We start from the raw sequence: 16,474 nt of genomic DNA on the forward strand, positions 1-16,474 counted from the left end.
CTCGAGTCGGGGTACCACGCGGGTGGACGGCGTCCCCCCACTTATTTTACCAGATTTTTCCGGGTGGACGCCGTCCCCCCTGCCCAAAAGCTGGACAGCATTGTGTGAACAGAGACCCGGGTGGGAGGGAAGTTTCCCGTAAATTGCCAAAGATATGCTAATATTTGTAATTGGAGACTTTAAGAGGCACCGGTGGTGTGTGCAGGCTGGAGTGATTGGGAGGCAGAGCGAGCAGGCGTTGGCGTTTAACGCTTGGAATGTGTGTCCTTCTGTATCGATTCTTGTGCACTTTTGAGCACTTCGTTGTGCAACTGGGGCACCCCCTCGGGGGAGGGGGGGTTGCAAAGGACATCGTATGAATACTCATGAGATTCCTGTTGTGACGTCACTACCGGTGACAGCGTCCCCCCACTTCTTTTCATGAGATTCCTGTTGTGACGTCACTTCCGGTGACAGCGTCCCCCCACTTCTTTTCATGAGATTCCTGTTGTGACGTCACTTCCGGTGACAGCGTCCCCCCACTTCTTTTTTTAGGACTTGTGCCCTGCAAGCACACATGCAACTCACACAGACATACAACACACGCACACACACAGAATAGGTGTAGCAACATCAGAGACGCAGATTCACACAATCACACTCACATCACATCACGGTTCGGATACCCCTGGGAAGGACAATGACACACTTCAGTCCAGACCTCAGCATAGTTGCAGCAGTGGAAGTGCGTTCACACGTAAAACGTGCCACTTTAGACAGAGCTATACACAAGCAACACAGCACAGACGTGTCATAGTTGGGGCCAGCCCAACAAGACATAACACATCACCTTACAACCACACACATTAAAACAGATCAGTGAAAGTTCAGCCAACACAGGCTGAATATGCAATGAACTGGCAATTAAGGCATCCAAGAGATTTTGCTACCATCAGTCCCTTATCACACACATACATCTGTGGGGTAAAGAACACCTGTAGTAACATAAGCGATCAAGTTCAGCCCTCCAGGCCCACCATCCAATCTATTTCAATTCAATTCAATTCAAAAGACCTTTATTCGGATTTCATAAAATCCATATCCAATCTATTTAACTCTGTAACACTGACAGTTGACTTACTGACCCCACACCTCCGCAAAACTGAACCAGAGTGAATCAGACTTTGCTCTGTGATGGGAAAGTATGCAAAGTTATAGCCCATCCATACTTAATGGTGCCAAATGCTGTCCAAAAATGCCAAAATGTTTAAAAGTTGAAAGTGGGAAATTTAAATTTAAAAAAAATCAGAGAAATGTATTTTGCCAATTTACATATACTGAAGCAGAGACAATTTTAAGCAGCAGCCACCTAAAATAAATCCATTTTTGGTTTCATAAATCGGGGTCTCTACCATCGATAGCTTTTGAACTTGGATCATTATTAAATCTAGACTCGTATATACTAATCCGATTTTTAATAATGTAATTCAGCCTTAGTGGTACGCCAGGTCACCCTCCTGACTTGCCTAGCACAAGATGTACTTACCTGCCATTGGACAGAACCAATCAGTGCCTGATTGGCCAACTACTGAATATCACAAGACCAGCGGCAGTGGTTTCTTCACTGAGAGGGAAGCCTGCTGGAGTCAACAAAGGTGAGCTGCTCTGACATGAAAGAACGAAGATGCCTACCTCCCCAGGGCCAAGAGCCACCATGGGATTGAGGGTTGTGAGGTTCACACATCCAACAGGGACCAGGTGGTAGCAGGCCCCCTGCCTCCTGTATGTACTTGTATAGCGTTAACCTAGTCAGAAGGTGGCAGAGTGCTGCAGAGGGTCAAAGGCAAACACACAGTCAAAACTTGATTGGACTAGAAGCTGGGTCCTCACTGCAATTGCCTACTGCATAACAGGCAAATAAGATACCCTGTGAAATCCCTCAACACATACAAATGCCCCTGTAGCCATGGGTGCCCTGTACCAGTTTGTGAATGGTGCACAAAGGGATTTTACAATTTGCAATCAAAGTTGAAGCTGAGAAAATTCCCTTGATAACATTTGGATGTGTCTGTTGCTGGTGCAAAGCCAAGCACTGCAAGCGTATACGTCAACACATGCATGTCTAGACCCTGGGCCAGCGGGCTCCTTATACAGGGGCTAGTAAAGGACCCACACTGCGCGAAAGTGTCATCACTCCAACATATGACCCTCATAGACTCTCCCACTGCACGGACCACCTGACATTGAGGCAGAAACCATTCCCCAATTCAAAGAGGAGATTCTACAGTCCAACAGGGCCTACCAAGGAGCACAGCCACATGGCTACAGCTGGGATCACACAAATAATACCCTGTGAGAGCCAGGAATGTTTTAAGTAGGGTGACGGTCATAGAAAAGTGGTAAGTAACTGATGGAAAGGGAAGAAATATATAATTATGGGTGTAAGAAACCCTAAAATGTTTTCATCTTGCTCACATAACTGTCCCTCAGCTTGGTTTGAGCTCTAACTAACCCATAAAAGGGAAAAAAGCCAAGAAGGCGCTGATCATGGACGGCTCATGTGAGAGGTGGTTGCGTACATTACTGTCCTTCTTAAGTAACAGCTGCAATCTCTCATATGCCAGGCCGCTGTCCCTGCGGACACACAGAGCTAGCCCTGATTGTACATGCACAGATAAAGAGGCGCCATTTTCTGTTAGTTGACACACAAGGGAGAGACCCTGTCTCATCCTGTGTTATACATAAATAGGCAACGCTGTTCTTATACTCACACTGAAGCACATCTCTGCTTCTGTGCACCTCCAAAGGTGTCCTCTTCTGCTCCTCTACCTAGAAGGGGAGGGATGTGGCCTAGTGGCTAGAGCTGCTCTCTGTCAATTTCAGAACAGGAGGGTCTGGGTTTAATTTCGACCTCCGCTCACTGGTTTGTGATTGTGGCAAATCAACTAATCTCCCTGCGCCAAAAGAAAAACTGACTGTGGTTCTGTTGTAAAAAGACTCAATGACACTGGGACAGGTTTGTGCTGTAAAAAAAAGTGGGTGGCACTCTCAGCATTCTCTGTCCCTGTACACATGTGGGCTCTATGCCACTCTGGGTAATTGCAGTGCCAAAGGTCTTTATATAGATCTGATCAGCGGTGAGTTTCCGTGGACCATTACCAAATTTAGAAGAGGCCGTCAGTCATGGTGCATTTTGTCAGTGGCAGCCTCTTTTCCTAGACACACAGAGAAGCTGCCCCTCCATTATAAAACGTATACACAAATGGTCTTCCCTGTTAATGTACACATACATAAATGCCCCAAAATGTGTTGGTATACGTGCAGAAACAGTCTTCATTCTACCTGTATGCTGATAGACGCACTTCTCTCTTTTCTGCACACATACAGAAACCACACTCTCTGCTCCAGTACAGTACACAGGCAGCCCACTCGTGTTTCCATAAACACGTTCTCTCTTAATTTACCTTCCTACAGGTGGGCTTTAAGTTTCTTTTTTCCTGTGTACATACAGAAACCGCCCCTTCTGTTCCTCTACTGATACACACGCTCCTGCACACATTAGGAAACAGCCGCTTTGTTTCTCTGTCCAGTAAGAAGCAGGCCCCACTGTTGATGTACACATCCTGTAACTGCCCCACTGTTCCTCTACACATACAGTGGTGGCCCACTCTGCTCTTCTACGTGAGAGTTATAGGGCATGTTCTTATAGACCTATAGAAGCAGGCCTCGCTCTTCATGTAGACATAGTGAAACTGCCCTCTGCACTTGTACCTATAGAAGCTGTCCTCGCTCTGCCTCTTCCTACAGACGTATTGAAAGTGCCCTCTGCACCTGTACTATAGAAGATGGCCTCTCTGTTTCTTTAGACATAGTGAAACTGCCCTAGTGCCCTCTGTACCTGTACCCATTGAATCTGGCCTTGTTCTTCCTGTAGACATATTGAAACTGCCCTCTGCACCTGTACCCATAGAAACAGCCCTCTTTGTTTCTTTAAACATACTGAAACTGCCCTCTGTACCTGTACCTATACATAAACTGCCAGTGTATCTGTATACAACATACAGCAACTGTCCTATGTGCCTGTGCATGTACAGAACGGCCCTACGTTCTTGGATACACACTGAAACTGCCCTCTGTGTCTGTACACGTACAGAAATTGCCCGTGTGCCTATATACATACAGCAACTGTCCTGTGTGTCTGTACGCGGGCAGAACTGCTCTGTGTGCTTCGATATATACAGAAACTGCCCTGAGAACTGGGATAAATACAAACACTCCCTCTGTAGCTCACATAAAAAAAAATCTTCCCCGCTATTGCCTCGTGCAGCTACAAGGGATACCAGTTTTAAGAAAGCACATACATGACTCGTCTAAATCCCCCATCGCATTTTTTGCTATATCGTTTCTCTTCCTTTGTGTAAGAATAATCCTGTGAGCTGCTATTCACAGACATGGGGACACCCTCAGCCCATGTATCACCAGTACATCATGTCTATGGTTTACATTTCTCCTCACTGCTCTCCAGAGATATCTTGGCCCGTCCCATCCCCGCTCCCATGGACCCTCGAGGTACTGCTTTCACGGGCGCCGGCCCGGGATTACCGAAAGGCGAGCCCTCCCGATACCCACATCCGTCCCTGGGGCACCTGCACAAATGACGGCTTTAAATAAATGATCAGGCTTACGACTCCCCCCGGCCTACGGCCGGCACAGGTGCGGGTCTGGAGGGGGCGTCTGCACGCGGGCGGCCCGCCTGCCTCCTGGTCGTGTCCCCTGCAGGGTCATGAATTATTCACGCCGCGGACTCACCTGCCAGCTGGGCTCGGCGTGCCGGTAATAGCAGAAATTCTCTGTGATCCAGTTGTAAATGGCCGACAGCGTGATCTTGGTCTTCTTGCTCGCCTGCATGGCCATGCATATGAGAGTGGCATACGAGTAGGGGGGCTTCACGTGTGGGTTGACTTTGTAGTCTATCTCCTCAGCCGAGCCCAGGGGGATGCTGGGTAGGCCCAGCTGGCAGCCGGTTGGCGACGTGGCTGCGGAGGTGGGATTGCCCAGGTTGGAGGGCATGCCTGTGGCAGCGGTGTCCCCGGCCGGAGGGCTGGAGGGGGCATCCGAGCCTTGCAGCAGCAGCTTTTGGTGCAGCTGGTGCAGTTGGAAGCTGGTGGCGGGTGGCTTGTCCAGGCTGGCACTCAGGATGGAGAAGTCCTGGAGCCACTGCAGGCTGGTGAGGCTGTCGTCCAGGGTCACCGCCCCGTTGACATTCTCCTGGTCATCTGGGTGGAGCATGAGCCATCGCTCCTTGAATTTGGCGGCAATATCAGGTGAGGTGAGAACAGGCATCCTGCAGGGTGCGCCTTCGATGACGACACGAGGGGTGTACCAGTGGCTCCTGTCAAAGAGAGAACAGAAGATGATGAACATGGGGCCTTTGATACCTCCAAGTAGACAAGGACTGTGATGGGTTTAAAGTATTAGCAGGACCACTTGAATTATGCAGCAATGAACAGCTAAATTATGAGTTACGGTGGACAATTATGAGGTAAGAAAGGGAAGGCAAATTATGTGGCGTAGTGCGGCACATTGTATGGCTTTAATATTTCACTATTCTGTCAGTTTCACACACACTAATTCTATCTGGCCGCATGTTTCACCCTGTTAGTACCAATTTGCAGAAGGACACAATCCGCTGCATGACATTCCCAGATGACCCGACCCTGATAATGGAACACCTCGACTTCCAACTTCACACAGACAGAAAAAGAACCATCAGAATAAACCTTGCCTACAGACATCCACGGCCACGCCACTGCTTCTGCACCACAACCCTGGACCTCATCGCCCCAATCACAATTGACTCAGAGTGCTTCATCTTCCTAGGGGACCTCAACTTCCACATGAACAACCCCAGTGACGCCAACACCATCGACCTCCTGGACAGCATGAGCATCATTGGCCTCAAGCAGCTTGTCACCGACCCTACCCACATTGCAGGACACATGTTCGACCCCATCTTCACCTCCAGCAACAGAGTAAAGAAGAACCATGTCACACAACTCACCTGATACGACCACTACAGCGTCCACTTCACCATCTCAGAACCCACCGACTCCGGCTCCGTGCCCCCCGATCCACGTGCAGAAAGTGGAAAAAGATATCAGAAAACCAGTGGAACAATGCTCTCTACCCACACCTCCCAGACTCTATACCGGACCCAGAACTAGCAGCAAAAAACTTCTCCAAGTGGATCACAGAATGCGCCGACACTAATGCTACCACCAAGACAGCCAAGTTCAAAGGACCAACCAAAAGAGCCAGCTGGTTCACTGATGAACTGCAATCTACCAAGTACAATTACCGGCAACCAGAAAGGAAGTCATGCATCAAGAAAAAGATGGAAGACCACACTGCCTTCAGGACAGCACTCAACCAGTACCACCGCCTCCTGAAAGAAACTAAGAAGAACGCCATAGCAGACTGCATTGAAACCAGCACAAACCACACCGAGGGACTCTTCGCCATCATGAAGGAGTTCTCCAATTCCGCTGCCACAGAGATAGACATTACACCCTCCCAGGAACTGTGCGAAAACCTTGCTGACGTCTTCCACGACAAAATCTCGGCCATCTACGAAAACTTAGAGTGCCAACCCACCGCCACCTACAGTATCAACGAGCTCACGCCCACACACTGACCTAAACACCTGCTCACCCACTGGGACCTCCTCACCATGCAAGACACTATCTCCATCATGAACTCTGTGCACTCAGGAGCACCCAAAGACTCCTGCCTCCACCACGTCTTTAACCTCGGAAGTAAGACAAAAAGCGATGAGCTCAGGAAAGTCCTGAACACCTCCATCAACTCGGCCTCCTTCCTTGAGGACTGGAAACACGCTGATGTGAAGCCCCTCCTGAAAAAAACATCCACCGACCCAGCCGAAGCAAAGAACCATCAGCCCATCTCTCTGCTTCCTTGTCCAGCAAAGGTCCTCAAGAAAATGATCAACCAGCAACTCACCCAAAACCTGGAATACCACAACCTTTTGGACCCCTCCCAATCCAGATTTCGAGCCAACCATAGCACCGAGACAGCCCTGATTGCTCCACCGACGACATCAAGGCCCTCCTGGAGGGTGGAGAAACCGTAGCTCTCATCCTCCTGTACCTGTCAGCCACGTTTGACACTGCCTCCCTTCACATTCTAATCAACAGACTCCACCACATCGGGATCCAAGGAGATGCCCTCAAATGGATCACCTCACTGGTAGAACCCAGAGGATGCGTCTCCCACCGTTCACCTCAGAGTCCAAGATGATAATCTACGGTGTCGCCCAAGGATCATCCCTCAGCCCCACCCTCTTCCACACCTACATGACCTCACTGGCTGACGCCATCAGATCGCACGGACTCAACATCATCTCCTACACCAATGACACCCAGCTCATCCTCTCACCACCAAAGCCAACTTCGACAGATGCATCGTGAACGTTGCTGACTGGATGATGGACAACTGTCTCAAACTCAATGCGGGCAAGACAGAAGTCCTCATCTGTGGAAACAACACCTCACCATGGATCGACGCATGCTGGCCCGCAGAACTCAGCCCACCCCCACCCCAACAGACACTCCTGCAGCCTCTGCATCATCCTGGACATCAAGCTATCCATGACGAAACAAGTCAATGCAGTCTAATCCCCCTGCTTCCACACCGATCACATGCTCTGCAAGATCTTCAGGAGGCTCTTAGTCAACACCAGGAGGACCGTCATGCAGGCCCTCATCACTAGCAGACTGGATTACGGAAACACACTCTACGTAGGAATCACTGCGCACCACCGGAAGAGACTCCAGACAATACAAAACTCAGAAGCAACTCTCATCATCAACCTCCCCAGAAGGACCCATATCATAACCCACCTCAAGAAACTACACTGGCTCCTGATCCAGAAGAGATGCCAGTTCAAAATGCTGACCCGCATTTACATGGCCTTGCACTTCGAAGGACCAGCATACATCAACAAATGCCTGACCTTCCACCAACAGACCAGACACATTCCATCTACTTCCCTCTCCCTCACAGACACCCCACGGATCCCCCAAGCCCAGAGCGAAGGGCGCTCTTTCTCACACCTGGTGGCCAAGGCATGCAACCGCTTTCCCCTGCACCTTAGGACTGCACTGGCCCTCCAACAATTCAGTAGAGAACCCAGGACCTGGATGTTCGAATGAACAACCTACCACCCAGCAGCTAACATCTCCAATGCTTCGAGACCCTCACGGGCAATTTGCCATGCTTTACAAATGATTGATTGAGTTTAACAGCTAAATACAGGAACCCGCAAATACAAAGATGAGCAGTTGTATTTGCAGTAGGTCTGCCAGCGTGCAGCCTCGCATGTTTTGCTTTTTAAGTTACTTCGGGCCACAATTTTTTCTTTGAAATCTACAAATTATGCAGCAAATGATTAGTTACTGGGAAACGGCCGTCAATAAATAATTTCGAATCAACCACCATAGAATAGTGGAAAACCGGTGCCACTCGGTAAGTAGTATATTGTAACATAGCAGCTCCCCTGAGTGTTGTTTTCTATAGAGAAATGTTATTGGTGATGTCGCTAATTAGGAACATATATCTAATGTTTCGGTGTTGTGAAACGTGTTGCCTTTAGATAAGAGACGCCAACCCTCACGCTCCTTCTGACAAACTGCAAGCAGGATACACTGGCAGGTTTGCAAGCAGCTCTGCCAGATAATAGGGCTGTGCCATCTGAGCTAGAACAAACAGGTGATTAGCAGCTCTCCAGGGTGAGAGCCTGCAGCCCCGGTGAGCTCTGTGGTAGCGAGAACAAGGATATATTTACATTCATTAACGGAGCACGCGGACAAAATTAGACCACAAACAGCGGTGATGCAAATTGCACCGAAGAGTACCACTATCAGAGCACCAACGTGGCCCAGTGTAAGCGAGGGTGGAAGGGACTGGATATCACTGGGAGCAGTCCTGTCAGCTACAACGCACTCTTCAAACTCTCAGGCAGCGGGAATGGCGGAATTGACTGTTTGACAGGGTGTACCGGTACCATTTCCCAACAATGTGTCAAGAACAGTTGAGAAAAGGGTGCCCATAAGGCAAGATGCATCTGGTTGTAGCAGGTGCCATCTGCGGGATCAGAGATAGTTGGAGGAGACAGATGTCATTTATGTGGAAAGTAGTAGGTGGGTGTAGCCGGGGCCATGACTGAGATGCAGGAGCCATTTATGTGATGTGCAGTAACTAACTGACGGACAGGTATTCAACGGGGAAAGAGTAAGGACATGAGGCATAAACCATTGATGGGGCGAAGCAAATGCTTAATTGTAGAAGAAGAAAAAAAAAGTCTGTGGGGACCCACAATTTTCTGAGGAACTTACTGCCTAATGTAGGGGTTCCTCAATACCAAGGCTTCCCTGTATTGGTTCTACCACCTTAGGGGTTCTGTGTCTTTATCTCACTCTTGCATCCCTGCTTTATCCCTTTTCTGCCTTTTCATATTTTTCACTTCCTCCTTTCTCTCTCTCTTGCCCTGGATCAAAGTCAGATGATGAAAATAAGCCTCAAAAGTCACCAGTGATGAGTGCTGATGCCCACCATTTACAACCATTAGCACAAATTAAGCAGTGGGGTTATTTATGATGGAGGGGATTGTGGGGTAGATTAGAAGCTATTCATTGGTTCTGTGGACCTCAGTAAGACAGAGGGCCTGATTTTGATCTCGTCGGATGGATTACTCCATCACAACCGTGACGAATAACCCGTGTGCCAAAATATAAACCCCATAGGATATAATGGGGTTTATATTATGGCAGAAGGGATAACCCATCAGCTAAGATCTAAATCAGGCCCACGTATGCCATGGAGTGAGGTAGAAGCTTCCTTGGTGTGGGACGTAGATAGGTGTGGGGTGATGCCATGTAGAGTTAGTGATATATGGGTGAGAAAGGCAACCAAGCGTAAAGGTGGTTCTTGGGGGAGATAGTGCCCCCCAGAATTGAGGAGTAGATGGGTAGGGCACAGCCTCTCGTGTGTAGAGGAACTGAAGAGTGAGGAACGTTCTTCCCAGGGTTGACGGAGTTGCTGAGTGTGGTGTATTCACCCCGTGACGTGAGTGGTTGAGTGAGAAAGCTACATCCCTGTGAGTATACCACCAGTATCTTGCATGCGTTATATATAGCATGAGAAAATATTGCATCCGCATGGATCTAACCACAACATTGTAAGGTAAGTCTAGGTAAGTATATGTGGAAATTCTAAAAGTACATATGCACCTTCCTTGAACATATAGTTATACGTTACTTAGTGATTGGGATATTTTGTAGGTCAGTATTATCAATTAAAATATATACAACCATCCATAAGCTGAGAAACTCTGTAGGTTGAGTTGAGACACTGTGTGGGGTGGAGGGATTGTTGGGTAAGGTTGTGATAATCGTAGGGGTGAATGGTAATTTGATAAAGCACATCTTATCTGTGGGGTGAAAGGAAGTTGGGTGGGTCAGGGCAGTTCATTTGTTTCCTGGGTTCTTTAGTGTCTCATACGCGGTCTGTAGTGAGAGCAGCTGTAGGGTGTGAAGGAGTGGTTGATAAGACGGGAGTGCGCGAGGAGTGGTAAGAGATGCAAATGACTGGGCAGTTCAATTGATCAGGTATGAGTACCTGTTGGGTGTCATTTAGCTGAGGGTGTGTGCCATGTGAGAAAGCAGTTGAGAGGGGCAGGGACTATTCATTTGTTTAGGGAAGAGGTTTCAAATGGTTTTCAATGGTGGGTGTGGTGCTTCGTTAGGGAAAAGGCTATTCATTTGATGGTAGCACTTTGGTATGTTGAAAGCATTTGAGTGACAGAAGCAGGTGGAGCAGAGTTTGTATATTGAGTAGAAGTTGAAAGAAGGGGGTGAGAGTCTTTGGTAGAGAGCAGCTTTTTACCACACACTTCCATGTACTCTGAGCACGGGTAAATCCTTCTGTGACCCTAACTATCAGGGGGAAGGAGAGGTCCTGTTGTGGGACCACGGACGGGGGGCCACCATAGTATTGCACATTAAGCAGATGCAACTAGCCAGAAGTATGGGCTTCCATCTCGAAGTAGTGAATGTTTGTAGGGTGAGGGCTGAAACTGTAAAACGAATAAAGAGGTATTGAAAATGTCTCAAGTGTAGTATAGAACTGTGCGGAAGTTATGGGTTGGTGGGATCCCGAAAAGCTAGAAAAACACAACCTGGATGAGGGACTTTGCTGGAAAGTACCTCTGGCATGGAGGGCATTTAGGGGTCACCAGGGGTCACAGCTGCTAACTTGGAAAAACAAATGTATTGTTCCAAGTGGTGTGGATCTCCGTACCTCCCACTGTCCCTGAACTCGTGGAGAGTAAGAAACAAATACAGGGGAGAGAAGAAAGGAGAAGGAGGGAGAGAGAGGGGGAGGGAGAGAGAGGGCGAGGGAGGGAGAGAGGGAGGGAGGGAGGGAGAGAGAGAGAGAGAGAGACTTTGAGACGAAATATGGATAAAATAACAAAAGGAAGAAGACACTACAGAGAGAAAGGTAAAAAATCAAGAGACAAACACAAGAGGGTGCATGTTTGAGAGAGACAAAGAGGGATGAAAGAGACATCAATAACACTGTGACATAGACAGGTGAAAAAGGACAGATAAGGGAATAAGAGAGGAGGGAGAAAGGTGAAATAGAGTGAAAACAAAGACATAACAGGTGAGAAAGTTAAGTGAAAGAGGAAAAAACATGTATTATAAGGAGATCAGTTAGAAAGACACAGTTAAGCTAGACAGGAAGGGTGAACAAGAGTCAGCAACAGCTGAGAAAGATGTGACAGACAATAGAAAGGTGAGACAGATCACAAACAGCTGAGGGGAGGGTGACAGTGTGTTAAAAGTCATATGATGTCATTGGGGTCAAAAAATGTGATGCACTTCCACTACCCCTGGCATTTTGTTGATTCGACACCCATGATCTCGGATAGCTGTGGGCTACAGAGAATTCACATTTTAATGACTTCACAAGCCTGGAGAGGGTCTGCAGTGGCTGGTGAAAGTCACTGGGCATGAGGCCTCCAACCGTCCAATGGATGGAGAGCTTGAGATGATTGTTGAGGACCAGTGAAGCCTGCAGAGTATATCCAAGACCTGGCTAACTTAGGCATGGGCGAGGATCTACATTGGCTGGAACAGCAGTGAGGGCCTCCATTGGCTGAAGAATGCCACGTGTTCCTGAGGAAGCTAAACATGGACGGTACTTCTATATTCTGGGAAGAGAGCAGGGGCTCTTGGATGGCTGGAGACGAAGAGAGAGCGCATCATTGTTGCAAACTCAAAGAGAATCCAGGGTTTTACTACCCTTGTGTATAGCAATTTTAAAGTCTACATTGTTGGAGGAGAGGTATGTGCAGTGTAGTGTAATGGTGTATGCTTAAATCATATGGGTTTTTTAGTACACCACGAACAAAGAAATTGCTAAAATGAGTTAGTATGCAAACCATATGATAAGACTCAAGGTCTGCAGGGATAACCACACTTCCAGGAAGAATCTAATAAAGGGAGAACAGCTTTTAATGTATAGCTTCAAAGTTTCCTGCTCGAGACCAACTTTTTACTTTGCATTCACAGACTTGTTTTTATAACAGAATAAACAAGGGTACAAACCCCAGAAAGCAAAGAAAAACGTGGACAGGAGAAGCTAGCCACACATGGCCCTGGAGACGTGGCAGGCCTGTTAAGGGGCAGCTTTTGCTAGTATCTTTCTGTAGTACCGTATGTACCATATTCTAGACTAAATCCAGAGAGAATTAACGACCCATTGTAGCCCTTTATCTGCTAGAGGAGGGGCTCTCATTCCCTTCACAATCCTGCTGGACAACAAGGGACTGCAGTGCTGCTCACCTGAAGCAGTGAATGAACCTGACTCTAAGTAGTTCTTTATCTTATATGTATATTAACCATTTACACCTCTCCCTCGCCTGGACCCTCCTCTGTGCTTCCTTGGGGCTATGCATATGCCGATATACGGCACGTGGTGCATACGAATTTACCAAAAGTAAAAATTCCATCGCCTGTATTCTCACTGGAAGAGAGGGCCAATTGGAAATGCAACGGCACTGCATGTAAAACTACTTTCGAGCAGGCCCACTGGAATTGTGCGATTCTGCCACAGAGTTATGGATTTGCTACATCTGCCACATAATCCCTTATCTGCTGCATAATTAGCAGATTTTTTTTTTTCAAATGTGTTTTTATCTTAAATACATCAAAAGTTACTAAAAACAAGCACACATTGCCGCACAGTAGAAAGCCCTCCACAAAGGCTGGCTGGTCATCTTTGTGTTGTTTATTGTGGTATTTGGGAGTTAAATCGGTCCTAATGAGGTGAACCTATGCCCAGACAATGATGACATGTATAAAATAAAATAATATTTTCACAAAATGTGCTGGCCTACGCTGCATAATTTGTCATTTCCTACAGCATGATGTAGCGAAAACTCTGCCACATAATTTGCTGACATTTGGGGTTTGTAGTTGTTCATATGTATAAATGAAATCGACTGGACTAAAGAACAAGATAGGAGCTGTTAGTAAACGGGAAAGGCTGGGGCATGAAATAGGGTGTTGCATAGAGCCATCTGGTGTCCCTATTCTAAGACAGATGCCAAGTAAAATAATGCGCTACTTCAGCGTGGTAAATCGGGTTAGGTCATCGAATAATAATTCATTGCATTTTGTTATTATTGAATTCTTGTACTTGTAGTTTTCCACTTAAATGCAAATCCCATGTACCAGAACGTAAATAGAAAACAGAGGATTGGTTGAGTTACTACCATCTGACATGGAGCCACTTGACATTGGCTGCTCTGGTAACATTTCTAGCTCAGAGATGTGGAACAGATCTTCTTCGTTTCAGAGAACAGAGGCCATCTGGCAACCACAACTGGTAGTGCCACTGGAATTATGCGATTTTGCTGCAGTGGCATTTTCCTCATAATTAAGGATTGACCACACAATCCTTAATTTGCTACACAAAGTGCAGATTTAAAGAAAAGAAAATTGTTTTGAGCTCAAACGTATCAAAAGTTACTAAAAACGTGGCTGCACTTGTTGCCATAAAGAGGTGTAGCCTTCGCAAAGGTTGACTGATCACCTTTCTGTTGCTTATTGCTGTATTAGGGTGTTAAACTGCCTGGGCAAAGGTTTCGCCTCGCTTGTACCAGTGTTAGCATGTGCAAAAATTACACAATAAAGTAATACTATCACATAATGTGCCGCCACAACATTTGCCTTTGTTTGCTGCATAATTTGATCAACCCTGCCGCATAATTTTGTCCTCTACTTCCGCATAAAATTGTAATGGCCCAGAACTAAGGTAATGAATTAGGTTTGAAGAAACAAAAAAGGCACATAGAGCAATGTTTTCTTCAGAAAATGTTGAAGCGCTCAAAGATACTGTTCAGACAGAAACGCGAAAATAAAGACCATTCCAGGCCCAGTTTACCAGTTACGAATTTTGTCCACAGTATTCAGCTGCATGATTTGTGCGTATGGGACAGAGGCAAAGAACCAAACAAGAATCATGGTACTACTCACATACAGATAACAACTAGAACATATAGGTACCGAAAGCCAGCTGCAGAAAGCAACATACATTAACCGTCAGCGTAGATATGACTCATTAGCCGTGCTGTCAATCCCAGATTAATTTTTCTCGGAATAAATAGGGCTCCTGTGATAAATATTCCAAAGCTAGAAACTGAGTTGATGATAGTCAGGCCTCTGATTGACAGGTTGCACAAAAACCTCGGCAGCAGGTGTGTAAACCATATGCGCTGCCCTGTCGGCCTCAAGGCAGCAGCCCGGGCTCCTCAGATACAACGACATTTATGTGCGGCACAGCCATCTCTAAAATACAGGATGCAACTGACCATGTGTCTGTAACGGGCTCCTGTTTTAGAAATGACTTCCTATAGGAATTAATAGTCTTACCTTATTCTTAAAAAAACGGCTTTGGAGACTGTGCAGTAAACTGCTTCTCTGCTTCCTGGAGGTTCTGGGCAGCGTGGGCACCAAGGTGAGAGGCTGCCGGGGATCTTCGGGGCCAGCTGCGCACCTGTGCCGCTGTAATGCGCGAGCTGAACAGTCTCGGTGTCCCTTGTGAATGCGCTTTGCTGCTAGACCCAGCGATGAGGATTCATCGGCCTAGGGCTGAGGTTTCATCTGCCTCTTAGAGTTGTGCAGGCGGTGATGGGTGGCATCAGCTGTGCAGGAGGTATTAGTCCCGGCGGCGGATGTGCGGCCTCGTCATTGCTCATGTATTGAGGTTTCTTACGCTGATAGCTGTGCAAGTGCCTGTGGAATAGCTCTCCGCAGAACGCTTTATACTTCTAGGCGCCAAAGAAGATGCGTAGCCCCTCTGCAGCTGGCGATGCTGCCAGTCTCAGTGGCACGGATCCACCGGTTGCTGTGCAGTTGCCCGTGACGCCAGACCCCGCGGGGTGAACTCCTCAGGATCCTACAGCCGAGTAAGGGCTTTTGAGCAGCATCCGATGTGCACAAGTCTCTGCGCCCCTTGAGGTATCGGCTCTGAGGGGGTGGGTGAGGGTTCTTCACTGTTAACGTCCTCCCCAGCCCTGGACCTGAGAGGGACAGAGAGCAGATACGGCTCTGCCACTTCACCTTTTGAAGGGCTACAGAGGGGAGGATGGAGAGCCCTTTAAACATATCCCAGACTGTTGATTGGCTGTTGGTATCCAGGCACCCTGCCGCCTCCTGGCCAATCATGCCGGGAATGCTGCGAAGCCCTGTCAGCTCCAGGGAGCGTCTGTAAACTCCTCTTTTATTCAGTTTCTTGTAGTTCTCGTAGTATGACGTGACCCAAGTGCAAGTGTTCACAGGTGCACAGGGATACTCTGCGATGCATCCTTATTCTCAACACAGCGGCACACGCCTTTTGGTTTACCGAGAGTTCTAGAAAAAAAAACAATGGGTGTTCAGCCTTGACATCCGCAGTAAAATATGGGGGTAGAAGCAATGCTTGAAAGGACAAATAAGGCTGTAGTGGTCGATAGAAAAACTTCAAACATTCCAACATTTTACTACCCAAGATATTATTTTAAAAGTTTGCCTTCCCACTTCCCAGCAAAATTCAACACAATACCATTTAACAATGGGAAGAATACGATATTCAAGGATGGGAAAAACAATATATTCAAGGAGCAAAGGACGAGAGAGGAAAACAATGTTTCTCATCAAGAATATAAAATGATCGAAGAGTGAATTAATAACAAAAAGGGACAGGCAACTGACTGAAAAAGAATAAGGGCAGGTAAAAAGAAAAGTGGTGGTATGGGGTTTTAGCACTAAAAGGGAAAGTTAATGCTAAAATAAGCAAAGAAAAGTGGTGGTATGGGGTTTTAGCACTAAAAGGGAAAGTTAATGCTAAAATAAGCAAAGGAAAATGGGGG

The 16,474-nt window shown here is 47.2% G+C and overlaps 1 protein-coding gene across 1 annotated transcript in view; it reads right to left on the bottom strand.

The window, feature by feature from the left end:
• LOC146789935 (forkhead box protein J1-B-like) overlaps positions 1 to 15,783 on the bottom strand; it is a 33,173-nt gene extending 17,390 nt beyond the window's left edge. Inside the window, exons 1-2 of the mRNA XM_085628241.1 lie at positions 14,997 to 15,783; positions 4,789 to 5,371 (exon numbers count right to left, since the gene is read on the bottom strand). Of these exons, the coding sequence (XP_085484367.1) occupies positions 4,789 to 5,322 (534 nt within the window). The 5' untranslated portion in view covers positions 5,323 to 5,371; positions 14,997 to 15,783. The remainder of the gene's footprint in view (positions 1 to 4,788; positions 5,372 to 14,996) is intronic.
• Between the last annotated feature and the right edge of the window lie 691 nt (positions 15,784 to 16,474).

This window comes from Triturus cristatus, chromosome 10 (assembly GCF_964204655.1).
Source record: "Triturus cristatus chromosome 10, aTriCri1.1, whole genome shotgun sequence".
NCBI lineage: Eukaryota > Metazoa > Chordata > Amphibia > Caudata > Salamandridae > Triturus > Triturus cristatus.